Raw genomic sequence first — 27959 nt, 5'->3', positions numbered from 1 at the left:
CTAATTGTCCTACAGCCATGGTATGTACCAGATAGCCAAGAAAGCTGACATGATGAAGTTATATACAGCATCCTTGTGACCTTTTTGCAGTGAAGATACATATCTGTCCAATAAAGCCCAGGCCAAATGACAGTGACAGCTGTCTTGTGGCATTCAGTTTGAATTGAACAGGTTTGCTCACAAGTCAGGAGCAAGTGTTTCATTACAGACTGTGCACCAAGATCAACATAAGCCCCCAAAAGTGAAACTTTCCCTCAGCAGCTATGGAAACTGTTCCGGTGGACTGAGATGCACTTCACAGGCTCCTCCTTGTGTCCTTGCTTTGACTTTCCCACCTCCTGCAGGCTGTCATCCCCTGTTGGCGTTTGCATATTGCAAGGGAATAAAACCTCTGTTCTCTCAGGAGTGCACCAGAGTGTTATGGGAACTGAGCACTCGAAGGGCGAGGAGCGAAGGAGCATGGTTTTCCTCAGGAAAGGCCCCAAGCTGCCTGCATGGGAAGACGCCCTGCTGGCAGGGAGAGAGCCCAAGTCGCTGCTGAAACGGGGATTGCGTTATGTCAGCTTGAGCCTCATAATGAAAGGGATGACCAGCACGCCTGACTTCTTGTGGGGACTGCATGAGGTGCAGAAGCTGAACCTTTCACGCAACCAGCTGGTGGTGATTCCTCCTTCACTTGGGAAGCTGGACAGGCTGGTTGTGCTGAACTTGGGTGGCAACTGCCTCAAGTGCCTACCTAAGGAGATTGGGCTACTGAGGAACCTGAAGGTTTTGTTTGTCAATATGAATTGCCTGAAAGAGGTGCCAGCAGAGCTCAGCTTGTGCAGGAAGCTGGAGGTTCTGAGCCTCTCACACAACTGCATCTCACAACTGCCTTTGAGCTTCACCGACCTGACAAATCTGAGGAAACTGAACCTCAGTAACAACCGCTTTGTCCAAATTCCCCTCTGCATTTTTGCCCTGAGAAGCTTAGACTTCTTGCACCTAGGGTCCAACAAGCTGGAAAACATCGCAGAGAGCATCCAGTACCTGGTCAATCTGCAAATCTTCATCGTGGAAAACAACAACATACGCAGTCTGCCGCGGTCTCTGTGCTACCTCAGCACCCTGGAGTTACTGAACGCTGACTACAATGCCATCCAGACCCTGCCAGACGACTTGTACCTGCTGCGCCGGCTGCGCCGCATCGCCTGGAACCCCATGGACAAAGGCCTTCACATTGCCCACAACCCCCTGTCCCGGCCCCTGCCAGAGGTCATCGAGGGGGGCCTGGATGCCCTCTTCAACTACCTCAGGGACAAAAAGGAGCACAACTGAGCTTCCGCTGAGCTTGGGATTAAGCCTGTCATCAAGGCTGAATCGCATCGGAGAGCTTTCCTGCACAGGCATTTCCACTTCATAATGCTTGGATTTTGAAGGCTGTGGATGGCTTTAGTAGCAGTTGGAGGAAAGCAAGTAAAGTATGATGGTCTTGATTAAGTGTGTGAAGAGCAAACTTTCTAAAAATAGCCACCTCTGTAACCTTCACTGTTGTGGTACTTGGGGGTTTTTTTTAGGAAAAAATCCAACAACAAACTTACGATAAAATATTTGCTCTTCATTTGACAGAAACAAATTAAAGCAGACTGCCAGACATGCAGAAATGCACATTTGACAGCTATTAGGCTGGAGAAATATTGATATAACTTAGACTTTCTGTGATTGCAATTGCATTTCTACTCCTGCTCACTACTTCATAAACAGGTAAACCATGACATGAGCAAGCACTGCTATCTAAGTGAATCTCAAGGAAAATGTTTGCTTTTGGCAGTGAATATATCCTGAGCTATATTAGCTCACAGACAATATATTAATGGTCAGTTCAATACCATTTGTTGTTTACCCCACAGCTGTGCTCTGGCCTGTATAAATTACAGGTAGAGATTGCCAGTGACAAGGCAACTTGCCAGTTCTTCGGAAGCAGATCCCAAACTTCCCCAGAGCTCCTACTTCCCCTGGTGAGACAAGCAGCCCTTCACATGAATCCTCCTAAGGATGCTGACAGCAGTGCTTCTCATCAGGTGGGAGCAGCATCTGGACAAAGCAGAGAAAGGACTGTGGCTTCCTCCCTCATATAAAGGATGGAGTTGTTCATTGCTAGATGTACAACTGCTCTCCATTCCTATTCCTGTATCCCTGCAATCTGAACTATGGAGTGACTTTACTCAGGAGGCAGTCCGTCTCCTAAAGGTGAAATATTTCTTTCAGGAAAAGCAGCATCAACCCAGTCATCACCTTAAGTAAGAGCTTCAAAAACAAATAGTTATTTCTGGGATTTTCAGTATCAGCCAGTAGCTTAAAAGTCAGGTCTTATGTGGTTTCTCACATTGATCTTCTGCAAATGTCCTTCATCAAAGTTTTATCTGGTAATAAAGAGGCAGTATGAAAGAGCTGTTAACAATTTATGCAACTTGGGTTTTTTTGTTCCCTCACACCAGTGTAAAACAGAAGCAGCTCTGTTGAAATCAGCTGAGATAAATGCTTGTAATGGCAGTGTAAGAGAGGAATGATACTGTAATTCTTGAGCTAATTATGAGTATTCAAAGCCATTTTCAAAGTGCTTCTTATGTCAAATCTCAGGAATCTATTACTTTCTAAAACAATTTGTTCAAAATTATGAAAGGCTATGAAAGACAGATCCTGCTTGTAGTGAAGTTAATGGACAATTCCTGGCTGAGGGAAAAACTCCTCAGAAGAGGTAAGAGCAGCCTGATAACAGCAGACAATTATGTAATTCATAGGTACATCTGAGTAAACGCAGCACACTGACATTATTGGTGTGGTATCGAATGCTGGCAATGAGGAATCAATGCTCCCCAAATATTCCACCCTGGAACTGCCTGCCCTGATATTTATTGTGTTGCAATGTTTTGTATGCGATTTGTTAACTTAATTGAGAATTTGAGTGTTAGGCCCAGAAATCACAGTCTCCAAGTGTACAAAGACAAATCTTATGTTTCTAGCAAACATTAAACAATTTTGAAGGGCATTTTTGCTCAAGCATTAAGAAAACAAAGCAATCAAACAAGTATTTTGTGAATTTTTGTTACTTAGTATAGGCTTCAAATGCAAAGGCATTTTATGTGTAGCTTTACATGTATTTATTTCATCTGTGCAAAATTCCAAGTTTTTAATGAACACTGCATCTAATAAATTAATATGCGATTCCATTACTGACAAGGAATAAAGCTGCAATTATTTTTAGAAATACCAACAGATAATTCTTGGAGGGGATTAGGGACAGATTATTAACTTTTCTAAATGCCCATTTCATATCCCTAAGTCTGGCATTCATGTAAACACTGCAATATTGCTTTGCAGGAAAATTAGATGCCTATGGCATTAATCACCTGCAAAGATTTTCCACGTGTCAGTGTCCAGGATTATATGACACCGGATAGCCTCTGATATGATCTGACTAGAAGAGGTATGCACAGTAATTTACATGGAAGATATGAGGCTGGACTCTGTGTGTTCATTAGGATATCAGTATGAGGGTAAGAAACAGTGAACGATTCAAGAAAATGATCTCCAGACAGAGGATTAAAAGGCAAATTTGACATAATCAAATGCATCTGCAAAAGCAGTTATAATATGAAGTGCAATACCAATAATTTAAAATTAAATTATTCAATTGAATAATAATGACCTTTTACTCAAGCTAATAAACCTTTGCAAGCACATGAAACATATAAAAGTGACTGCCTTTTTAAACAGAATAATAAAATTGATTGAATAAATGGTGCTTTAATGTATAATTCAGATTTTATCATTAAGAAAATAATTTCTACTGATCTGCTTTAGTATTTTTTCATTCCTCAGTCAAGGCCCCTATAAATACCTTTCTCAGAGATAGAGAAAATTATCTCTCATGACTGAGGGTAGTGTTCTGAATTCTTCCTGTAAAAAGAAAAGTCTGTATGCCACTGTTATTGTATAGAAATATGCATGAAAGGCAAATAATGACATATGTATTTGCACTGAGGGAGAGCAAGGTAGAAGAAGCACGCAAGGGCATGGGAGGGAGATAGAATGAGTAACGTCACGTGCTGGCTCTAGTTTTGAGCAGGGCATTAGAAAAGAATTGGTGTATCTCAGCATTGTCATATGATATTAGCTGTGCAAATGACAGGGAAAAGAGGAACTGAAAGGCTGCAGGGCCTGTAGTCATATCTCATCATATATGACAACAGCACCACTTCTGGGTATATCAAATGATACAAGTTTAATTTTATAACGTTTCAGAGAACTGTATCCGGAATATTACTCTTCTTTCTGGTAGGCACTGGAGTTTTCTCATCCTAAGCCTCACAGCAGCATAACTTCTGATGCATCTATTATTTTTTTGTGGTGATAGTGCTCTTCAAAGGAATGGAAGACGTGGGATCCACTCGTGGAAAGGATCCTTTTCTGGCACAGTGGTTTTTCTATGGTTGTCACTCTGAGAAACTCTGAAGGTGCTTAGAAAAACTCTTGAGGTGGACCAAAGAAAGGGCAAAAAACAAGAACAAAGTAGAAAGGATATAGTCAGGGGTCAAGTTGGTTGGGATAAATGTAATATACAATAGGGCTATAGAATTTGCTTCTCAGCTGTCATCAGTCACACTGGTCATACATTTGGTCAGATATGGTGAAAAGGCTCCACCTATTTTTATTTTAAATTGACAAGAAAGCTGCATTCTGTGTAAACGTTAAGGTCTAGTCAACAAGCAAAGCCTTTGAAAACTGGAAGGTTTGAGGCATTTGGCCTAACCAAAGTTAGTGATTCAGCCTTTAACGGAAAGAAAAAAAATTTCTTCTGAAGTATTGCTGCTGAGTGGAAGTTACTGCTGAAATTCTTGTGCCTACTGCTCTGGCACATGGGCCAAATTATTGACACCACTTGTGACTGGTAAATTCCCAAATATATTGCCTTGTCCCAGCAGCCACTTGGAGCACCTGTGGGCATGTCACCTGGCCAGGAACACCGGTCTGTTACATGAGCAAAGTAGCAAGAATATCCAAAGACCAATTGCCAAGATATGGAAAGTTTCCAAGATGTGGCCTGAAGTGGTATTTCAAAACAGAGTTTTTCAGAGTCCAATTGAAATATCTTGAAATTCAGATTTAAAAGTTAATGATTATTAATCTGGATGAAAAATGTGTCAACTTTTTATTTTGGCCAATTTGCCTAAAAATTTTCTCTATACTTTTTTGTTTTAATTTCCATCAAAATTCTCTTTTTTTGTTAACAAAAAGAATAGTTTCTAGTCATTTTAATATAAGAATATGTATTCTGCAGTTTAAACTTTTCGAAATATAAATGAAATAATTTATTATTATGCTTCAGGTAGCTTCAGAAAACCAGATCTTTCAGTTAATAATTTTAAATCAGTGAAGGAAGAGAAATCTAAAAAATGCTGCATTGACTCTGGAGGAATTTGTACTTGCTATTTACTTCACTGAGCCAGCACATTACTTGAAAAAACAAAACACAGTATATAAGTTCTGCAAGTAGAAAAATCGTTTATACTTCAGTTTATTTCTTTAAACAATGAAAAAAAAAAGCCTCAAAGGTTTTCATCACATGAGAGATGGAAAGAAGGAGGGAGGGAGGGAGGGAGGGAGGGAGGGAGGGAGGAAGGAAGGAAGGAAGGAAGGAAGGAAGGAAGGAAGGAAGGAAGGAAGGAAGGAAGGAAGGAAGGAAGGAAGGAAGGAAGGAAGGAAGGAAGGAAGGAAGGAAGGAAGGAAGGAAGGAAGGAAGGAAGGAAGGAAGGAAAATGAGCTAATTATCTGGTCATTATGATTTCACCAAGTTTCAAAGGTAAATTTGCTGCACAGCCTTCAGACAGCAGTTCTTGAGTAATTCAATGAGTGTTTCAAACTGCCTGGCATAGTCCTAATTAGTATGCATCAAAATAATTATGTAACAATAACAATATTTAATAATTCATAAAATATTAAGAAAACATGTATATTATTATGTCGCACATCCTTCTGCCATTCTCACATGTGGGAGCTGAAATTTTGAAATAGTTACAGATGAAGGAAAATTCTGATTCTAGAAGGCCTTGTATTTGTATTACAATGTATACTTTTCCCATTTTATATGTGACAAAACCCAGATTTAAGAACTCAGTAAATGTTTAAATGGGAATAAGGCTTTAGATATATTGGTACAGAGGTAGACTTTAATACGCGCACATGGAGTAAGTCTGAAAATCCTTTTATAAAATTGCATGATCATTCCTCTGTACAAGTAAGAGGCAGAATAATAATTTTAAAAGATGACCCTCCCTCACTGATTCCGTGCATTTATCTGCAAAAAGAGCCAACCAGCCTTCAAAAACCATACGTCAGCACTGCCCAGCAGAACCAATAGCATCCTGCACCAGTACAGCCACCTACAGCGCAGGATTATTTTGCAGGGTTTAATGAAAAATCCTGAAATTTATACTCCAATGTATGTGGAGTCACATCATGCATGGCTAACAAGTTGATTTCCAGCAAAGCAGGAAGTGTATCAACAGCTTCAGAAAAGGTCACTGCGAATTATGCTGCCTCATAAAGTGAGCTTACCCAGGCAGAGTGAAAAGAAGACCAAAGGGCAGAGCTTTATATTTTCCTAGGGCTTAGAGGAGTTTCAGATACCATAAATTCATTGATGGATAGCCTGCTTTTAATTTCTACTTCCCAGACATTAAACACCAAAAAATTACTCTTTTGATTCAGCTCTCTGAGGGAAATATGTATTGCTTCATTTTCTTTCTGCTCTCCAGCCTTTGCATCATTGGTGTGTTCACAGAAGCAATGCATTTCTTTTCTCCTCCTGCAAAGGCAGTGTTGCCAGGTGTCAAAATGTCCAGAGGGTCTTATCTCTCACCCTCCATGCAAGGGGTGCAGGACAGAGGAGCCTGACAGGCTCCAGAACCACTGGTGACACGATGAGTAACATACCCAAAACTGGTGTCATGCTCATGACACCCACTTTATGCACTTGCCTTCAAGGTATCAAGCAGTAGTTATCCTCCAGACACTGTTTCCATGGTTAATAGAGAGAGATGGATTCAGAGAGCTCCAGGTCATCTGCAGACTAATTGAAGCATGTGAAGTAAGGTCAGTGAAGCTGTAGGGTACCAAATGCCTTCCTTTGCCTGGCCTTCCTTGCCTCTGCAGCATGTGTGCAGAGGGCACAAAGCACCATCTCTTAGCATGGTATAACATTCAGATTTGCTGAAATGTGAAACAACACACCTACTGCCCTGTGACAGATGTTTTTGATGTGAGAAAATCCTTTCTCCCTAGCTGTTAAAATGCTCCACCTGAAAACAGGTGTAAGCAGGACATTTTTAAAAGAATTCTCATATTTTTTAGAAACATCATTCTAAAATGGATGCATTCTAAAATCAGCTAAAAGAAATTACTAAGTGAATAACAGCAAAACTGTTACAGAAAAAATTTGCTTCCACCTAGAAAACATGGTTATTATCGTTATACTTTCCTTGCTTGTTCTTTGTCTTTTTTTTTTTCTTTTTTTTTTTTTTTTTTTCTTTTTTTTTTTCTTTTTTTTTTTTTTTAACATAATGCAAGGCTCTGTATGTATACATAGGTTTCTGTACTGGTCCATGCATGTATACATACTTCCACTACAGGGAACAACACAGGCTATTAGTGGTTCCTAAGCTGTTTGTGTAAACAGAGAAGTCTCGGTGGTGTAGAATAATCTAGTGCCCTGTGAATGGCACTGATAGGAGAGCTGAAGAATACAGAAGAATAAACCCTTCACTTTGGGAAATTCATTCAATCAAGTGTGACTTGGTTAAGATAATGCCTTTCTACAGCTATTGCTACGCACAAGAGTCCTCTATATCTTTCAGCACACTTATGTTCTCTTTCCAATTTGAAAATAACACTGTGAAGAATGGCATTTGTGTGTTCTGTCTACCTACAAATGAGTCCATAAAAATAGCAACTTTGAATTCAATTCATTAAATGAAATCTCTCTGAGCACTTGTGTGTGTGCCTTTGTGTGTCTGTATGTTTGGAGGTGTTTGGGAGGACATTACCATGGATTTGCAATGTAGTATACGAAGAATATGTATGAGCCAACTGAGAAGTAGCATATATTCTGCATATATATTCTGCAGCAAATAAAATGCTGGTAATTTAGCATCTAAACAGGACTTAAAACATATGACAGCTAATTATGTTGCTTTTGAATTACTTACACCTCGGTTTTCCTCTATGTTTTTTACCATTAGATATCACAAAGTTCTGTGGCATTTTTATCAATCTGTGTGGGGATTTAAAATATGGGAGAATTCACATTTGGTCTTTTTTTTAATTGATCAATAATCGTAGAAGAAAACACGTTCATTTTCTGTCACTAAAAGTTTGGTAGCCCTTACAGTCAACAGTTTGAAATGTGTTCTTTATCCCATAAAAGAAGAAGTTAAATTCTACACAGCCTGCTTGTCTAAGTATATATCTTAATGCTTCTGGAGTCCATTTTGGCTTGGATGTTTGTAGGAGGCTCAAGTGGAATTTTCACACTCAGTTGTCTGGGCTGCTCCTAGAGACAGTTGATTCAAAATTTTATTTCACTTCAGAAGAACTTTAGTAGGTGATTGCTTGTAAAAAGCTGATATATGACTTTTAACCCTGCTCTTCAATGTTCATATTTTATTTGGATAAGCAAATATAACAGTCTTTACTATGAGTCTACGTAGCCTCTTATACTGTGTAAAAACATAAAGCATAAGATAGATAAACATAAAGCAAAAGATAAAACATAAAGATTTCAGGTACTACATTTTCTAGTCCCACTTGGAGGAACAGAGATTGCCCTGGTCTAAATGATGCCACAGAGAGTGGAAAACAGAAAGGAAATGAATGCTCTTAGTTAGAACTGGTGAATTTTCTGACAAAGCTCATGTCAGACATTGATTTAATTTATTTATCATTTGGCTCAAAGTTATGAATTTACAGTAGTTGTTTCATCTTTCTTGGACTGGTGTGCAGATATTAGAGTGTATGGCTGAGAAAATTCATCCAGCATGTCCAAATCCTCATAGGGACCAACCTTAGGGGAGAATGTGGAAATGCACTCAGAATTCTTCCTGATGTCTCTGGTGTCCATTAGAGAGGTTATTTAATGTTCTTTAGTGAGGCTAATATGTTGCAAAGCAGTGACATTTCAAGACTTCTCCATGAAGCTAATAGCTTTTCTCAGTAAGTCATTTTCACATTTACATCAATTTAGCACAGTCTAGATTTGGACAAAGACATGCATTACTTTTCTCTTTCCAGTGTTGCTAAGGTGATGATCATCAAACTGTCCCAACAGTCCTTCCTCTCTTGCAGCTGGTTATTCTGAGGAAGACTTAGGCTTGTGTGCATATACAACAACAAATGCACAGCAGAAAAGCCCCACAGTTGACTTGCCACAGTTGATATAAGCAACCAAATATTTTAAAATAGCAGATAATTAATAAACACAAGGAGAACAACAGGGAAAGAATTACAACTTTAGAGGATGTTGCCAGACATTTCATCACTGTAGTAAGAAGCCAGGGGAACTGATGCACAGTTTCTTCTGTACTAGCTGTCTGCATTTCCCCATTAATTCTACTGCTTTTTCTTTTCATTTGTCCATTCTATTTTGATTATGCTTTTTCTTTTCTATTGCTCTCTCTTTTTTTTTTTTTTTTTGTTTTGTGTCTTTGTTTCTTATTAACAAGTTTCAACATTTTTAATTAAAGTTGACTGTTTGACTGATGCCAGTTCAACCCTCCTTTTCTGGATTTGGCATCTAAATCAAGCAAATCATTAGTAGAGGCCTCTCTTCATTAACTACACAGGAGAATTAAAAAAAAAAAAAAAAAAAAAAAAAAGTGAAAAATGGAGAACAAACTTGAGGGAGCAGCAACCAGTCTGAAGAACAGAATATACTCAGCACTTAGTGGCATTTTTTGGTGCCCCTGTACCTCCTAAATCCTTAGTTTCCACTATGATTCTAGATGGACATTTATCTTAACCACCTCCTGAACGGCTATTGCAATGTTAAAGACTCCATGCACAACCATGAAGAAACAAGAAGTCCTGTCCTTTCTTGACATTCTGCAGAGATCCCCTCCTGTTTTCTGTGAAGCCCCCCATAAATTCACTGTCCCTGTTACTTTAGAAGTGAGGAATTTTGGACCCCTGTTGTCATATTGCTACAGAATGATTTAGAAACACATAAAACAAGAACAGATTCTGTCATCTAGCCCCAGATTTTACCATGTGCTGTAGACAGTGAGATTTATGTGAAGTCTTCCTTCTCTGCTGTTAAAATATGTCTGCCTCCCTCCCTTCCACCTGTGTGGAATGTACTCCTACTCTTTGGTGTCAGTCCTATAAAAGGGAAGCTGCAGTCTGAAGCTGGAGCAACAACACATAGCCACAATTACAGAGAGCAGTAGCAATTATCCTGTTCACAGAGAGGTACTCACCTAAAATTCAGGACAGGAGGAAAAAAGATAGAAAAAACAAAGGAAAGACAACAGCATCCAGTAAGGAGGCACAAATTTGCTTCCATGGTTTGGAATGACCTAGCTGCTGTGTGTCTGCGGTGTGAAGCTCAGAACTGCCCTGTCATGACTGTCAGGTGATTTTATTTTTTGGTGGGGGAGAGGGAGTCTTCTTACATGAGGTACTCACCCCAGCAAAGCAGAACCCAGGGAATGGCTCCTCTCAACTTCTCTCACTGATGAGAACAGTGGGGCCTTGTAGGTGTGAAGCAGTGAAGAGGGATGGACACGGGGTGCACAATGTGTTACGGCATAAGGCACAGTAACAGCATAATAGTAAAATCTATTCACTAGTTCTGGAAGGAATCAATCAGAATCAATCAGGGTGGAAAATAAGTGCTGTTTCTTACTGCTGGGTGCCTGAAGGTACATCCGGCTCCATGGAAGGTGGTGCCACATCAGTTTTACATTTAAAGGAAGGACACAAAAACTCTTCTGCCTCCAAGGAGAACCTCCTGTTTCAGGATCCAGAGGAACTCAGGGATAGATCTGAACTGACTATGACAATCAGTTTTAAAGTCTCTTCTCAGCCTAACACTACAAAATATAAATCAAACCACTGTAGAGTATCACTGAACAAACACAGTTAGAGTTCTATTGCATAAAAGCAAGGAAATAATATGACTAGAAGGACATTTTAATACATTATACTCGTTACATGGTAGTTTGATGTCAAATATATTAAATATTAAGCAAAATATAATAATCCCTCTAGTAATGTAAAAATGTTCACATTTTTAATCTAGAGATCTCACTGATGAGGCATGATTGTTCAACATCCTAGAAGGCAGCTTTCTAAATTATGCTATTCCCTGTGGCAAGTGCAGGACAGATCACAGACTTAATGGAAGGAGCATTTTCATTTTCCCTGTTGCACAGTGGGATTTACATTTCAGCCCTCCAGCAAGCAGAGTTACTCATGATACCTTCTAAATTAGTACCACCTCATAAGTTGCACTCAGGGTACCTCCTAAATTAACAAGTAATACATTTAGGAATCCCTGAAAGGCTCATTATCTCCTGTCTAATATATTATTATCACTGTATATAATTTCTGACACAGTGTGCCCACCCACTCTTCTAGTGAAAGATTCCCATAGGTTAAATAGGGCATTGTAGAGGTCCATTTCTGGCTTCCCATTATACTTCTGCATCTACAGAGGAATTTAGGATAACTGCAAAAGAATAATTCCACTGGCCTTTCAGTTTATGTACTTTTGTACTTGTGGAATAACAGCAGAAGTGCCAGTCCGTTATGCTATCATTTCTATCTGATGGTACAAAAGAAATGCTATATTCATAGCCCCATCTTCAGATGAAAGAGAACTGTCATTTCAAGGTTAGGATATCTGTTTCCATATCCCAAAGCCCTCCTGGCTGTTTTAGGTACCTACATTGCTGAAGTCACCTTTGAGCTGCTCATGCACCTCTGTGTTACTGCTCATGATAGCAGCAGGAAACAACGCGGGGGGAAAGAATGCTGATATTACAGTTCCCGTTGGGAAGTAGCTGCTCATTGATATGCTCTCAGGCTGTCACACTTTGAGATGTTGGTCAAAGGTGTTTGCAAAGCTGGAAATCAAGAAATGTTCACCTCTTCAGCTTTGTCTGTGGTAAAAATTTAACTCATTGCTGGCAGAACGTAGTAGCAGCTGGAGCAGCACTCACACAGGTTTAGCCAGAGCATGGAGATACTGATAACAGCTTAATACACCACCCCCAAACCTTGTCCGAGTTCCCTCTCTGTCTGCTTTTACCCCACAACATGCCTGTGGCACTGGGATTCAATTGCTTCAAAAGGCTTTGTTCACTTAACATCAGTGTCAGATGTTTTCATCCCACACAGAGGGCTGCTGGCAATGGAAAGCTGTTCTTAGGCAAACCGGATCCCTACAGGCATTTGTTATGACAAAGGCACCTGAGTCTGGACCTGGTCATCCATGGCTTTCAGGGGTTGCAGCCATTCCTCACTTCCCAGGGATAGCTGCCACAGCCTTTCCTCTCTGAAGTTCAGTTCTACTTTCCTCCAGCAGGCAGAACAAATGCTGAGATTTCTGACTTCGGATGGAATAATCACAATTTTATTTATTTAGGTTTTATTGTGCTAGCTGGAATAAATTGCATCTGTGATCTTTTAATAATGTTTTTAACTGAAGTTAATAAGCATTGGCACAAAGATATCCATCACCTTCTTGGAAAAGGGCAGCAAAAGAGCTTACACAATAGGAGGGTAGGTTTTCTTTCAGGCTCACGAGAAGTCATATATCGTATTTCTTCATGGAGATATCTTCCAGCTGTTCAGTGAGGTAACAAAGAAACTAATCCATCTACAGACACCCTGTTACTTCTTTCGTGAATGGCCACCATTTGCATTATAAATAATTTAACAAAGACACATTGAGCTAATTTTAACCCTACGAGTTTGATGAGTTTAGTCCATTGACTTTGTGGAGGCAAATACAGAGCTGAGACTTGTTTCTGATTAAGCTCATGAGTACAAAAAACTCTCTCAAAAATTGCCACGGTTGGACCTCAGCCAGCAGAGGCCTATAACCAAATAATGGGAACTTGTTATTACTCTTTGATTATAACTGTCTGTTGTCTAATTATGCACAAAATGAGTGTCTCTTCTTTTTAATAGATAATCTTGCATCTATTTTTAAAGAACAAAGTCTCTGCTCTCCATTTTTGAAGGTCCCGCTAACTAGTTTAAATACGGTAGATTGGATTCCAGTATGACTAAATTTGATTTGCAACAAGAAACAGATCAACAGATTTTTCTTATCTCAATGCAAATGTTCCCCATCCATGTGAATTAGGAGTCTCAGTAAACTCTGAGTGAGTTGACTCTCACAAACTCGTAGAATTCAATTTCCTGAGCAGGAGACAGTATAGATTAGTTTGATTTCTAATAAATTTCAACCCTCCCAAGGTAGCTACTGCCAGCAGTGTCTCCTTTTTCAGAGCCGTAGATCTTAAAATATAGGAGTTGGATACCGAGGTTAATAATTAATGTGAAGCCTCCAGATCTTACAGCTATTCCAATCTAAAATAATCATATAAACTTTTAAGAAGCCAAAAAAGAGTCCAAGTCAGAGGAAATGCATCCTTGATGCAGCCTGTGTGTGCTAAGGCTGCTGAGATTCAGCTACTTTAGTGATGGAGCATGTGTTCATTCATTACCAGTAGAGACTGGGATTCATATTTGAACCCATGGAAGAGCTGACTTCAGTCCTTGGAATTCATCTCTCATCATAGCAAACACTCCATCACAAGCTTTTCTCTTTCTGAAATTCAAATTCAGAATTGTGAAGATCAGGTCTGCGATATGAAGCATCTCTGAGTTACCACAGAGCATCTGTTGCCCCAGAATCCCACACTGGCTAATTCCAGGAGTCTTTCCTCCATGCATTGTTAATGAGTCTAGGAACAGTAGCAGAGGACACAGAGGACAGATTGAAAGTCTGCAAATCAACAGAAAACCAAAGTTGAACACCTCCAGCAGATAAATTGTCTGGATCTGGTAGCACACGTACAAAAAGAGTAGATGCCTGAGGAGTGGTCTAATGAGGAAAATTAGTAGATGCTGCAGCATGCCAAGAACAGCTTTTTGCCTACAAACACTTTTGAAGCCAAATATCCTAGTGTGGGAGATTTTTTTAATGGGGCCTATTAAACCAGAACCTCTCAGGCTAATGATGTTAGACTATCCCTCCTGCAAAAAATGCTTAAGAAATAGGTTAAACATCCAGAAGGAGGTCGTGTGTAAAGGAATCATTTCATCAAAACTCCATTCCTGATCTGTCCTGGATATGTTTTTTGGGAAAAACTTTAAAGAAGTAAGACAATTGAATAAAGACTAAAATTCTTACATGCATAAACATGAATATGTGGATTATAGAATGAAATCCACCAGAATTGTGCATGGAGTGGCTACACCTGTATTTTATGAGTTCTGTCAGGTTCAATATTTGGAAATGAGTTTTGAGGGCTATGATGGAATGCATTATAAAAATTCATAATATTGATTCGACTTTTCTGTTATAATTGCTTCAGATAATATAACCTATAAAGACATTCAGAGATGTAATGAACACTGTGAATAGGACACTGTATAAAAACATGGATTGAAACTGACACCAGATTTGCATGAGTAACAGAAAGCCCTTTTACAAGGTGACAGAAATACATCATAGGAAAGGGATTGGACAGCAGCTGTTTGGTTGCTTACACATGCACAGTGCCTGTCTCACTGACGGACAGCTTTATAGCAGACTGATCTTTCAAAAGTGTCTGAGCACAGGGTCCTGCTACACTGAGAGAGAGAAAACCTTTTATTTATTTATTTATTTTTAATGGGGAATGTCTCTAGCAACCATAGTCCAGAAATGTTTTTTCCAGGAAGCCTGTAGACACAGTTAGGTACATAGGCTGGGCCGGAGGGAAGGCTGGATTTCTTCTTGTCCTCCTCAGCTCAGTGCTACATGAGGGATCTCAGCTTTGCTGCTATCTCTGCAGCAGGGCAGGAGACAGCTAAACTAGCATTTGGCTTTCACAGGGGAGTACGCAGCAGATGGCACTGTTGCTTTAGCAGTCCTGCATCCGTTTCTTTTTCCTTTTGTAGGAAGCCACAGGCACAATTTTTTCTTCCAACCTTCTCTCTGTTGGGACTTTAGCCCATTTTTGTGATCGGTTCCATCCACGCTCAAGTGTGATTCTTCAGTGCCAGGGTCCCTCAGTGTAAGCATCACCTGGGCAGCCCTGCTTTCACCCCATTCCTTACCTGCCACCACACCAACTACTAGCATTTGCTTTATGTAGGGAAAACCTTGCTTTTGCATAATAATTTATTCCCATTGGTTCCTATGTATGCCCAATTTAATCAGTTTGTAACATTTCGGTAGTGTTTTTTCTCAGACATTAATTGCATCTTGGGGAAGCTGAGCACGTTTCTGCCATGTCTTTTCACTTGGAGCACACATGGACTTTTATTTCTTTCCATAACTTTGTCTCAGTGATTTTTTTTAAATTTGGTTTCTCATGCAAGATGCCTTGATGTTTATCTTCATTCGTTTTAAAATTTTTATACCAAGCAATTTTTTAAAAGGCTAATATTTCTGTGTTTTCCTTACCTCTTTATAACCTGTCATTTAGATGTTAAATTAGTTTAGACTTTCCTAGATGTGTTTTAATTAGAGACATACTTGTTTATTTACTACTAACTGCATATGCATGAGCTGGTTTTTATACAGTCCTATCCTGAAAGATGCTGAAAGTGTCCACTGAAATCAACCAGCATCAAGGCTATTGGAATGTTATTGAAGATAAAGCCTTAAAAGAGGAAAAAAAAAAAAAAAAAAAAAAAAAAAGAAAAAAAAAAAAAAAAGAAAGAGGAATTGTGACTGCTTTATGTCTGTCCAGGCAAATGCTTAACTCTGCCCAATTAAAAACCATAGGCTTGGTGCCAAAATGTGTACTCCTGAGGTCGCCTGCATAGAAGCTGAAACCCACTATTTGTTACCATTTAAAAATAAATAGTTTGGTGTTTCAGATCAGGAAGGTGAGAGTCCCATAAGGAGAATGGGAGCTGCCTATTGCAGGTATTAGAAAGCCCTGGGCACAGAGGAGTGTCTGAATCATAGCATTCTCCACAACTCAGATCCTGGGTCCTGAAGCAAAGTTGCCAGCAAGAACTGCTATGCCCCTGAATCCAACAGATAGAACTCTTGTCTGAGGGTAGTGACCCACAAAGCTTCTGTGCTTGAGCTGGGCATAGAGCACTGTTTTACTCTGGAACGTGGGAGGAGTGTGGGAGGTGTGGGTACTGGCACATAGTTTATATTTGACTGAGTAGTAGGAAACCTCCCCACCAAGCTGAGATTTCCCATACCATATTTTTATCTCTTGCTGTGGAAGTGTGGGAACAGTAAAGAAATAAAAGTGACCTTCATGGAAGATACAATGTCAAAGCAAGCCTGGTTTAAGATCCTGAATGTAAGCATCCCCTCAGGTGGTTGAGACATTGCTCTTCTTTGCACCTCAGCTTCCCAGTACATTGTGTCAAAAAGAAGGTGACAAAATGCCACCAGGATTAAGCGATTGCTGAATACCAAGGTCACATCACAGTTTTGAAATTAGACTAAATTAGAACTAAATCCTGTTTTGATAACCGAAGTTATATCTATGCTGTGGAAGGCAGGAGTTCTTCCCACCTTCTATTGTTGAGGTAAATCATAATCATGCTCTGCTGTTATTGTGAGACAGGCTATGCTGTCCATCCTCTTGTTGAGGGGCTCCTTTGTGCTCTGAGTTTCTTCCTGGGTGACACAGTGAAATTCAACCTATCCCAGCCTAGATCTGGTGGGCACAAGGATTACTGAAAGTATTACATTCCTCCTACAAGCTACCTTTGCTTGTAGCTTTGAGCTAGAGGCATAGGTGAGCCCCTGCAATTTAAGATAGATTTTTGTGTCTGTCTGAAGCCCACATATCTTCCAGAATTCTAAATCTCAACACAAGACATAATAAAACTTGAGGATGCACATGGGAGCAGTGGGCTGGCTGAAATGGGAACACCCGAGACTGCAGGTGCAGGAGCCTCCTGGCTGCTAGGAACATGCAAAGTATAGAAACTACTAATTTGGCATGAAATTCCAAGAGTCGTGCTGCCCTTTTGACACCCTGTAAATATTTGGTCCTTTTGTTGTCTATAGGAGTTAATTGGCATGGGATTTAGAGAGTCAAGACTTATAGTTAGTTCCTCCCTTCAAAATCCAGGAATTTCCCTCACAGAACGGAAATATTCATCCTTTTAGGCAAGAACTGTTTCTCTTTCAGCTTGTGTCTGGCTGCATTTAGCATAAAAATTAATCTTAATATGAAAGCAATCTCAAGAAAAAACTATGTGTGTATTTTCTGAGAGAATGAACATGGAAGAAAAAACAGGCAAAGCAAAGGAAAATAAATGCAAAATCTTTAGATTGAATTATGTAATCCTTACTCACAGGAATATTAACTGGAACTATCCACATGAGTAGATGTTGAAAAAGCAAATCAGTGTCTCATAGGCTTGCCTTTGTTTGAAGACAGCTGGAAAACAATGTATTCTTTAATGACATATGCATGTTAATACAAATTGTATACTCTCCACTAATCTAATACTCATGAAATGAGCACATCCATCATGGAAATTAAACAATAACTTCTTACTTGAACAAATTCTACAATGAATATGTTACAAAAATAATTAACAGATAATGTCAATTGGCTAGAACTTTATCATAAGAGAATGGTCTCCATTTTTAAGATTAAAAAAGCCCAAGACAAATCATGGACAGTTACAAAAATAAAATCCTATTAACAGTTTTTCAAACTATGAGGCATATTCTTTTACAATATTTTATTATATTGATATTGTTTCTATTAAATCACTTGACTGAGGATTGCTTTAGACAGCTGAGTGATAATGGTCCCCTGTTATATTTTTGAAAATCTGAGTCCTGACAAGCTTCAAGAATATATAGCCAATACTCAGCTCTATCAATAAAATAATAATTTCTTATTAATGTTCTATGTATTTGAAGAAAAGGGCTATTTGATTTCTTTATATAGTTAATTAGACATGACAAGACATGCTTTGAATATGTCACCACCCACTCATTTCTTCAGCAGTGTCCATAAGAAAGGAATAAAAGAGGTATTTTCAATCATCAAAAAAACTCTTGCTAATATTCAGTTTCAAATACATGAAGAAGTAGGTTTGGTCCTTATTTAATCTCAAACTTTTCCTTGGAGCAGAAAACACTGACATTTTCATTCCTGGTAGGTATAATGGATTTTGCCATATTTTCTTCATATTGGCTGCCTCATCTCCCACGAAGACAAGCAATGTTCTGCAAAAATACAAAATGCCTAATAGCCTCTGGGATTCTGCTCAGAGCTGGAAGCCAGAATTTAACTCCTAGCTCTGCCAAGTTTTGTGTGTGTTTCCAAGTAGTTCCCAGCCTTTGTTTTAGACTTACAGCTGCCATTCTAGGAAGCTAACAGATTTTACAAATAATTTAAGTAAGAACTATTACCTCACGTAGAGGTGGAGCCAAAAATCCATATTCAAATTGTCAAGAGCCCTGATGTGATTAGAAAGTCTAACACCGTGCAGAAGTCAGAGTACCAGCTATGAGAAGCACAATTTAATTTCTCTGCCATTGCCAATGAAAATCAAATTCTAGTTTTTCATATCACAGAGAATCCTGCTACATGCTCAATTTAAGCTGATTGCCTGGAACAGCTAAGGAGACGCAAAGCTGGAAAGCCTTAGCACTTGTTGGTAAAGACATTTCTTCTTGAACAAGAGTTCTCATTTTGTGAGAGTCATTAAAAAAAAAATCCTTCACCTGACTTTTATGTGACCATGTAGGTCTTCTGCATGTACAGGTAGGATCTTTTGTGCTCACTTTTCACCTCTTCATTTTTTTGTGTGTTCAATAGAATTGCTTCAACACCAATCTGGATAGGGACCTACCAAGATAGGGACCTACCACCCCCAACTAGTTTATTAGCTAGTTTATTAGCTAGGCCAGTCATTCCTTTATCAGGGTCACAACAGAGGAGAGAACAAAACCTGTTTCCAATCTTCAAGGTGAGAGCTTTCAGTCTGAATTTATGATAAAATCATGAATATCCTGACTTGGAAGACTCCCACAGGGATCACTGAAGTCTACCTCTCTGCTCTGCACAGGACAGGCCCAAGAATCACACCATGTGCTCAAGAGTGTTAACTAAACCCTTCTTGAGCACTGTTGGGCTTGGTGCTGTGACCACTTCCCTGGGGACCCTGTTCTGACACACAACCACCCTTTTCCTAATATCCAATGTAAACCTCTCCTGGCTCAGCTTTGTGCCATTCTTTCTGGTTCTGTCACTGGTCACTACAGAGCAGAGACCAGTGCCTGCCCCTCCTCTTCCCCTCACAAGGAAGTTGCAGACCAGAGTGAGGTTTCCCCTCAGCCTCCTCTTCTCCAGGCTGCACAGACCAAGCAACTTCAGCCACTTCTCACACAGCTTCCCCTCAAGGTCTTCACTGTCCTCATTGCCCTCCTTTGGGTGCTTTCTAATAGTTTTATATCTTTCTTATATTGTAGCTCCCACAACTGCCCCCAGCGCTGGAGGTGAGGCTGCCCCAGTGCAGAGCAGAGCAGGACAATCCCCTCTCTCACCCTCCTGGCTGCCAGGGCCCCCTGACTCACATTCAGCTTGCCAGCAACCAGGATCCCCATATACTGTGTATATATATGTGTATTTATATATATATGTATATGTGTGTGTGTGTGTGTGTGTGTGTGTGTGTGTGTGTGTGTGTGTAAACCAAGAAGAATAACTTCTTCAGAGAGAACTAGTGAATACTCCAGGTCGTGCAGACAGTCAGCTCCAGCTGATGGAAACTGGTGCTTTCAGAGACCATCTACTGCATCAAGGTGCTCACGTGTGGAGAGTTGGTAGGCACAAGTACCAGCAGCTTGCAGAGTTTTGATATCTCTGAAGATCTGATGAAAGTGAGCCCCTGATAATTACTACTTGGACTTAAATCCAAGATAAAGTTCAGAACCAAGCTGAAGCAATCATTACCTTCTCCAGATGTTATAAATGTTCTGACTGATATAAATGCCATTAACAATAAGAGGTTTGGTTTGAGTGGGTTTTTTAGATAGCAGTGGCAGTTGTATACAATGAATTATTTGACTCATTATATTTACTTTGACATTGTCATTAACTGTAGCTATAAAAAATGCATTTTACCTCTTTTAGACCTAATCTTGCTTTCATTTAAGTTAATGGCTAAATTGCTATTGACTGTGGTAGAAAGAGCTCTATGCCTCTATATATTAAACTGCTGTAATGTAATTGCTTCATGGTATGGATCGGTGTTTGTAATACAGGATTTAAGTTAATAATCCTTTTTATATTGCTATATATGTGAAATGCAAACTTATAATACAGAAATAATATGGTCAGTGTTGTCAATATGACAGATTAAATCGTACAACTTGCATTTTCCATAATAAACGTGTGGATTCTAATTAGACCTAAAGTGAGCACTGCCTATGGATTTATCTTAACTCATTAGGATTATCTTCTACTTTATAATATGAATGCAGGCTTTATAAATTGAAATGAAATAATGAAATTCCAGGTTGATTGAAGTTGTCAGAGTAACTGGGGCAAGTTACAGCTTGAAGCCCATTGGCGAAGTGAGTTTTAAAAATACATCCTCGCTTATCTTAACTCACATTCTGCCTCATTTGATAGGCTCAGGGCTTCACCTCTGTGAAAGAAAAGATGTGGTACATCTTGTTTTGAAGCACATAAGCAGATTTGATAGAAGTCTGGAAGTAAGGACCTACTTTCATGAAAATGGAAATCTAAGACTGCATGGATTTTACTCCTGTCTCTCAAGCAATCATCTGGGACCATTTTTCTTGGAAAAAAAAGACACTCGTTTAAGGTAAGCTCATTGTTAACACTTTGGATTCTGACTTTTCTTCAATCAATAAAAACTTCTGAATTTGCAACAAGCATGCAATATATTTGATAATGTTGCACAAGGCCTTTGCAAAGGGACAAATCAGTATTATTTGTGTAGTCAGCCCAAGCAGATAATTGTTATCACAAACCTGAAGTAATTTTTTGTTGAGATCATAGGGCATTAATAGATCAAGTATCTGGGAACCAGGACAATATTTCTCTGTTTAGTTTGCTACATAAGTAAATATAAGTAAATATACTGTCTAGTAGATAAAGTGTAAAGAGACTATAATTTAGTCAACATAAAAATCTAAAACACACTGGAGATAGGTATGTAGAGACTGCCACAGATAAAACTAACATTTCATGAGAAGGAACTAGTTCTGGCTTATGCTACCACTCCCAAAACAGAAGATAGCCACAGAACACTAAACTACCCATTAATACTATTAACACAGGCAAAGGTTTACCTGCAAAAACACTGTAGCACGTCTTTACTAGGGAACTATTCAGGAACTATTACTCCCACCCCTCTTCTGCAGCATAGTCACTCCTTACATGTTCAGTCAGTGCTGCACGTTCCCTTGTGCCCTGCTCTGAAGAAGCAACCATGAAGAAGAAGTTTGGCAGTACTTGTGAAATGAATGACCTCCTCCTCCTGCCCCTCGTGGTTCACAGTGGCCATGGGATCATCTAAGAATGAGGTTGCTGGATCTGCATAATACTCCCTGTATACCTGAGCTTGGGGGTGCTGGTTTCTGTGAACATCCCTCTTACAAGTGAAACACATCCCTAATGCTCTCTGGCTTTCCTATGTCTTTGAGTAAGTAGTTACTCAGTCAAAAACTGTAGGATAGGGCCAGAGAGCCAGCCTTTACTAGAACTCTGTATGTATAATTGCAAAACATAAGCCTCTGAGAAGTCACCAATCCTCTTCCCTTTGAAATAAAAATAAAGGATTGTATTCTCATCAGTTGAAGAACACTCACAGCAGAGCTAGGAATGCCTCCCTTTCGCTTTCTCCTGCCCTCCTGCAAAGCTGCAGACTGACAATCAGCAAATGTCCTAAGACGTTAGACACTCTTCAGGCTTAGGGGTGGGATAGGGTGAATAGCTTTTGAGCAAACATTTGCTTCCACAAAGAGCTTGCTAACTGCTACTAATGCATAAAGAGACGATAAGTGTCCTCTGCCTTGCCCAGCTCTTTCTGAAAGAAAGTCTGTCCATACCCACTTTACCTGGTGTTAGACTGTAAATTCTGTGAGGAGAGGAATATAAGAGCTCTTCATCCATTTCTTCTGTCTCAAGAACAGTAGACATAAGGCAGAGCTCTGCTTGGAAAACTCTCTTCTGTCTCTTGGCATAGGTAAGACTCATATCCCAGATCCACATGCTTATTCCACTGAGACCCTACAGGCTCACTGTATTTCAAAGGTTGAATTAGGGCTCAAATTTTTTATGCCTCAAGCCAAAGTGTCAAGATGAAAACCTGAGCTCAGACATGACGTTTAATCAAACTCCAGAAAGTGATAGGGCAGAAAACATAAATGTCTCCTGCTTCCCAGTGCTTGGACTAACTCACACATTAAACTTCCTGTGTGTTACTCTACTAATCTTTGGAGTTCTTGCAATGGCTAAACTATCTATATGGATATGGATCAGGAGTTTAGAACAGGCTTATAGAAACTGTTTTCTAATTCTAATTAGTTCTGCTCAGTTTTATAGGATTTGATAAACTTTCGCTTTTCTTTCTTCCTGGTCAGTTAAATTCCCCATGTGAATAATTTCAAAGAACAGTATCATAGAAAGGTTCTATCAGAAGGGATTTTTGGAGGTCAACCAGTCCAACTTCTTGCTACAAAGCAGAAGTGATTTCAGAGTCTGATTAGGGTTGCTCAGAGCCTTTACCTGTCAAACTTTAAAATCCCCAGTGATGGAGTTTCCACAAACTTTCTCGGCTTCAAGACTTAAGCACTTTTTCTGCACAGAAAAACGTTTTTAATATCCAGTCCAAATTTCCCTGGGCGCAAACTCGTTATTCTATTTCTCCTTGAGCCTCTGAGAGGGGTTTGGTTTCCGTTCTCTGTAACTCCACCTTAGGCAGTGGAAGGTAGTTAGCACTGCACTTGACTTCCTCTCCTTCAACCCCAGCTCCCTTTCCATACATGTCACGTCATGCAGCTGCCAAGCAACTTGATGGTCCTCCACTGAACCTGATCCAGCTTGTCCATGTCTCTCCTGAACTGGTGTCCCTGACACCAGTGCAGTATTTCCTGCAAAGCTCCTCCAGTACTGTGGGAATAATTATGTTTCCCAGCTCACTGGCTACACCTGGGCTAAAGCAGCCCAACAAGAGGTTCACCTGCTCTGCTGCCAGGGTGCACTGCTGACTCCTGTGCAATTTGCCATCACCAGAGGCCTCATATCATTTTCTGCAGAACTGCCTTTTTGCCAGTCCCAAGCCTGTGTTACAGCACAGAATTACTCCATCTCGCAGAAGGACTTTGAATCTGCTGTTGAACTTTAGAATTCTCCTGGCAAATCGTTTCTCCTGCTTGTGGAGCCTTGCATTAGAGTGTCAGCCATGACCTTAAGCCTCACCCTAATCTAGCTCTAGGTATGAGATTCCTCGTGGTGTTGATCAGTCAGGATGGTGACAAATATCATTCAGAGCATGTTAAATGTTGTCAACCCCAGTACCACCAGTTCATTTCAGTTAGACTTCCTTACATGTCAACAAAATGCAGTGAAATATGATTTTTTTTGTGCTCTTTTTACTTTGATTTAGTGGTGGTGGTTGTTGTTTTATCACTACACTTCTAGAAGGAAATCCATGGCAGGGTTTCCACCATCTTTATGATTTACAAAAATCTTTATGATTTATAAGCAAACTTGCTTCTTCATTGCATTCAACAAAAACACCTGTTTATCAGATGCTAATGCAACTAAATTATGGATCTGCCTTAAACCAATATATGCCTATGTGCATTTTGGTACTTTGAAAGAAAATAAGCATGAAAGTTCCCTCCTGACTAAAATGGAAGATGAGGTATTTGTGGGAAAAAAAGGAATTCAGTAGAGGCAGCTAAAATCTGACAACTCCTGTCCAACTGCCTCATCTATTAAGATTGCAGCAGTAAGGTCACTTATATATTGCATTTTTTGTGTGAGCACACTCATACTCACACAGTGTGAGTGTGCTAATACTTCTCTCATTCTCTCCCCTTGCATTTTATGTTTCTCGTAACTGTCTTTAAATATGCTGAATTGCTAAAATTATTCTTCTATTCTTTAGTGCAAAACTATTTTTATTTACTCTTCCTAGTCTATTCAAAACTTTTAGGTTTGGATACAGAGAGGTTTTAAATTTAGTCTTTTTTGGTTGTTGGTTAGGAGGGAGAAAAGTTTTTTAAAAGCTATTGTTTTCAGCTTTTAACTATATAATAACAATAATAAGGTTTACTTTTGAAAAATCGAATGGCTAAAGCTTTCTTCTGATTTTGCATAAAATAAGCTTTCTCCTTTCTTCTCCCTCACAAAGTATAATTGAAGAACTCCAAAAGTAAGCTCAGATGATTTTGTTCCTGTTTTCAGTCTCCCTCATTCAAAACCATTTATATCTACAGACTTCAGCATCTTTATCACCCACATTTCAGAGACTTTTACTGCCGTCCCTTGAGGTTGTTCCCATTCTTACTAAGTTAAAAGGTATTAGAAATCAAATACCATTAGCAACAATGCTCCTTTGCCAAACACTCTGGATGGCTGAGGAGGAGGATGATTCTGCTCTCAGCCATTTCTGCAGATACCCAAAAGAAGAAGAGAATTGCTCAGTGTGGGCTGTGTGATTTCTGTACTAATCATACTAAGTGTTCCAGGTCAGTATGCAAGGCTCTATTCCCCCTTTTTTCCCCACTCTGTGCACATAAGTGAGTTAAGGGCTTTTTTGTTTTCATGTGTCCAGAACCAGGTTCAAGGTCTTTGCTGCATTGGCTAAGTCACCAAGATATCTAGGCAAGTATTTCTAATAACTACTCTGGAGTGCTGGTTGCTGACTATAACCACCTTGAAGCTCCTCAGCAGCTGCCTCTTCCTAGTGGACATTGTGGATTCCTGCTCATTCCTATTGCAGGAACGTGGGTTTTGCAACACTGAGAGAACAAACTTCCCCCTCCATCTCTCCCTTCATTTATGGGAACCTCACAATGTGTCATTTGAAAGCTGAATGACACTCACTTAACCCCAGTGAACTGATTTTTGTAATGGTTTTATCTTCCTGATCGCTTTTGCAATGGAAAAGACTGATGCTATTTTAGACTGAAAGATGAGACTTTCCAGCGTACCTTCAAACTAGGTGTGAGCAGTGCAGACAGAGGGTTTGGAGGCATCAGGCATTCTGGCAGCAAAAAGATGGTACGCAGCAACAAGTTTTTATAACCTCTAAAATCCTACCTTCTCTTCTATTTGCTCTCAGTTTGCTAAGAATAGGAAAACATTCCTGCTGTTCCAGTAAACACATTTCAGCCAAACCATAAGGACATCATCAGGTCAAAATACTCCCAATTAAAAGCTAAATAAATGATGCCACTTATCCTGAAGTCACAGCAAAGGCTGCACATTAAAAAGCACACCCCAAAGGAACCTCCATCCCCCCTCCAACAAACCAGCGGTGTCCAAGCAAGTTTACAGTTACAGATGCTGTAGATACATGTGTTACTGCTCCATTTGACTTACACGTGGGACTGCAGCAAATTGAAAGGAAAATCGCATCAGGTTATGCCAAGTCAACCAGAGCAATGTATTGTGTCTCCTTAAATGCATCCTTTCTCCCCATTTCAGCTGAATAGTGCTACAGCTGTGCTTATGCTGCTGGCAGTGCTGTGTATGTGTTAGGTTCTGACTTCTCAGAAATTAGTTACCTTGGAAGAGCTGCCCCTAGAAATGCTGATCTGGTGCTAAATACTCAGCCCCTCCAGGGTACTTCTAAGTGGTTGCCCTGAAGGTGGGAGATCCAAACTTCAATAAATTCCTCTGGAAATTCAGGGCAAGTACAGCACTCTCAAACGAGAAATTTAGCCAATTTAGAAGTATGAACTTGCCGTATGTTTTGTGAGTGTACAAAATAGCATTATTAGCACTAATAAAACTGTTATGGTTGCAACATATGTGATTATTTGCTCTATGTGGTTTTCATTTATGTACATTCTAGAGAGGTGTGGGAGCATTTACAAAAGGATTCACATATTACCAGCAGTCACAGCTACACTGAAAATTATCTCAGATACATTTGCTTTTAACTTTTTGATATTTTCATGGGGTTTTTATGCCTGAAGCTAGACTTTGGGAGTGGGAAGGAGCATATATTTCTGTTACTGAAGTCAGCTATTGAAAAGAGACATTTCTTTGCCCTAATCAAACTATATTTTTGAACAAGTCAACTTATTAAAAAAATAATAATTCTATGGTGTATTCAAGGTTCAGACCAACCAACCAACACATAAAACTATCAAGCGGAGGGTTGGATAAGGAAGATGCACTGAATATTTATCCACTGCGTGGCCTTCCTTCAACTGCATTCACTGAGACACAGAACCAAAGGGAAGTGAGGGAATGTGTTTGCTTTAACAACCTCTAGCAGGACAGAGGGGAGTTTTGCTAAGCAGCAGTTTGCTCAGAGACTGTCAGGTAACAGAGAAGGTGGTGCCTTGCCCCCCATAAGCCACGAATATCCAGTAGCCAACCATCAACATTGCAACAGTAAACAATAAGAGGCATAAAAAGGAGTTGGGTGTCTAACAAAAAGTTAAATTCTTCAGTGCTTTCAGACAAACACAGAGAAGAATCCCAAGTCCTTGAAATATTTTGGTCGAGGACATAGCAAACAATCACTGCTTCCTTTTACTCTGCAGCTTCCAGAGGAGGGAAATGAAAACTGTATGTTCTCTAAAATATGTTCTCCTTTGCTATTGGTCTCTTGGATTTTTCAGTGCTTTCTTTCTTTATCTTCCTTCCAGTGCGTTGCTTGCCTAACAGCATTTCAGATTTCAGAACTCACTTGAAATCTGACCTGCCAAATGCCAGCATCTTCTGTAATGACCTAAATGTTGTGTTTCCTTTTGCTGCTTTCTGATTGCAAGAGGTTAAGTTGTAATCAAATAACTATGCCTTCACAACATCTCCAGGCAGTTTCTTTTGTTCCCTCGGAGCTTGCACTGCAGTCAGAAGAATCTACTCAAATCTTTTCTTAGCCCCATTAACTGGTGAGTGATAAAGAGCTATGCTCTGAAATATAATTTCTTACTTCATGAATGCTAAGCTCTTTCAGAAACAGATGGAAGTTAGTTCTCTGGGAGAAAAAAAAAAAAAAAAAAAAAACCCACAGCAATTTTGTGATGCTCAATATAACAATTCTTGGAGGAAGCCTCCTTTCATATTTAAAATCATTTGCTATTTAAACAAGCTGGTACATTTAGCACCACCCAGGCGATGACGAACCACTTCTCTGGAGGTTCTGACTGCTTCTCAGACTGCCTGCTCCCTAAGCACACGTATCAGAGTCCTTGGAAAAAAATTTGTTAATATAATTTTACCTCTTTGCCAGAAAAAATGCTAATCCAGTCCTAGGAGCTCTATTTAACTTTTGCTTCAGCTATAATATTGTCAATTTAAAAGGTACTGGATTTTGGATCTCATAAGAAATCACACTGAATGGAGCACGAAATCTGGAAATCCAAGGATTTAAAGAAATTGGTTATATAAAATTCACTTTGGGTTTTTTTTACAGGATTTTTTTTCAGCTGACATGAGCAAAAAAGCAATCCAATAATACTGTGGAAGGTAAAACTGAGT

General features: G+C 39.6%; 1 protein-coding gene across 1 annotated transcript; it reads left to right on the top strand.

Annotated features, from left to right (window-relative positions):
* Positions 1 to 288: 288 nt before the first annotated feature.
* LRRC30 (leucine rich repeat containing 30) lies at positions 289 to 5240 on the top strand (the record flags this gene model as incomplete). Its single annotated transcript, XM_083872981.1, has 2 exons — positions 289 to 1455; positions 1890 to 5240. One exon carries the CDS (start codon positions 289 to 291, stop codon positions 1315 to 1317), a length of 1029 nt encoding a protein of 342 aa, XP_083729107.1. The 3' UTR covers positions 1318 to 1455; positions 1890 to 5240.
* Positions 5241 to 27959: the final 22719 nt, after the last annotated feature.

This window comes from Zosterops lateralis, assembly GCF_965231275.1.
Source record: "Zosterops lateralis genome assembly, chromosome: 1".
Lineage (NCBI taxonomy): Eukaryota > Metazoa > Chordata > Aves > Passeriformes > Zosteropidae > Zosterops > Zosterops lateralis.
The sequence above is the reverse complement of the archived record's forward strand: the minus strand, read 5'-3'. Positions and strand labels throughout refer to the sequence as shown.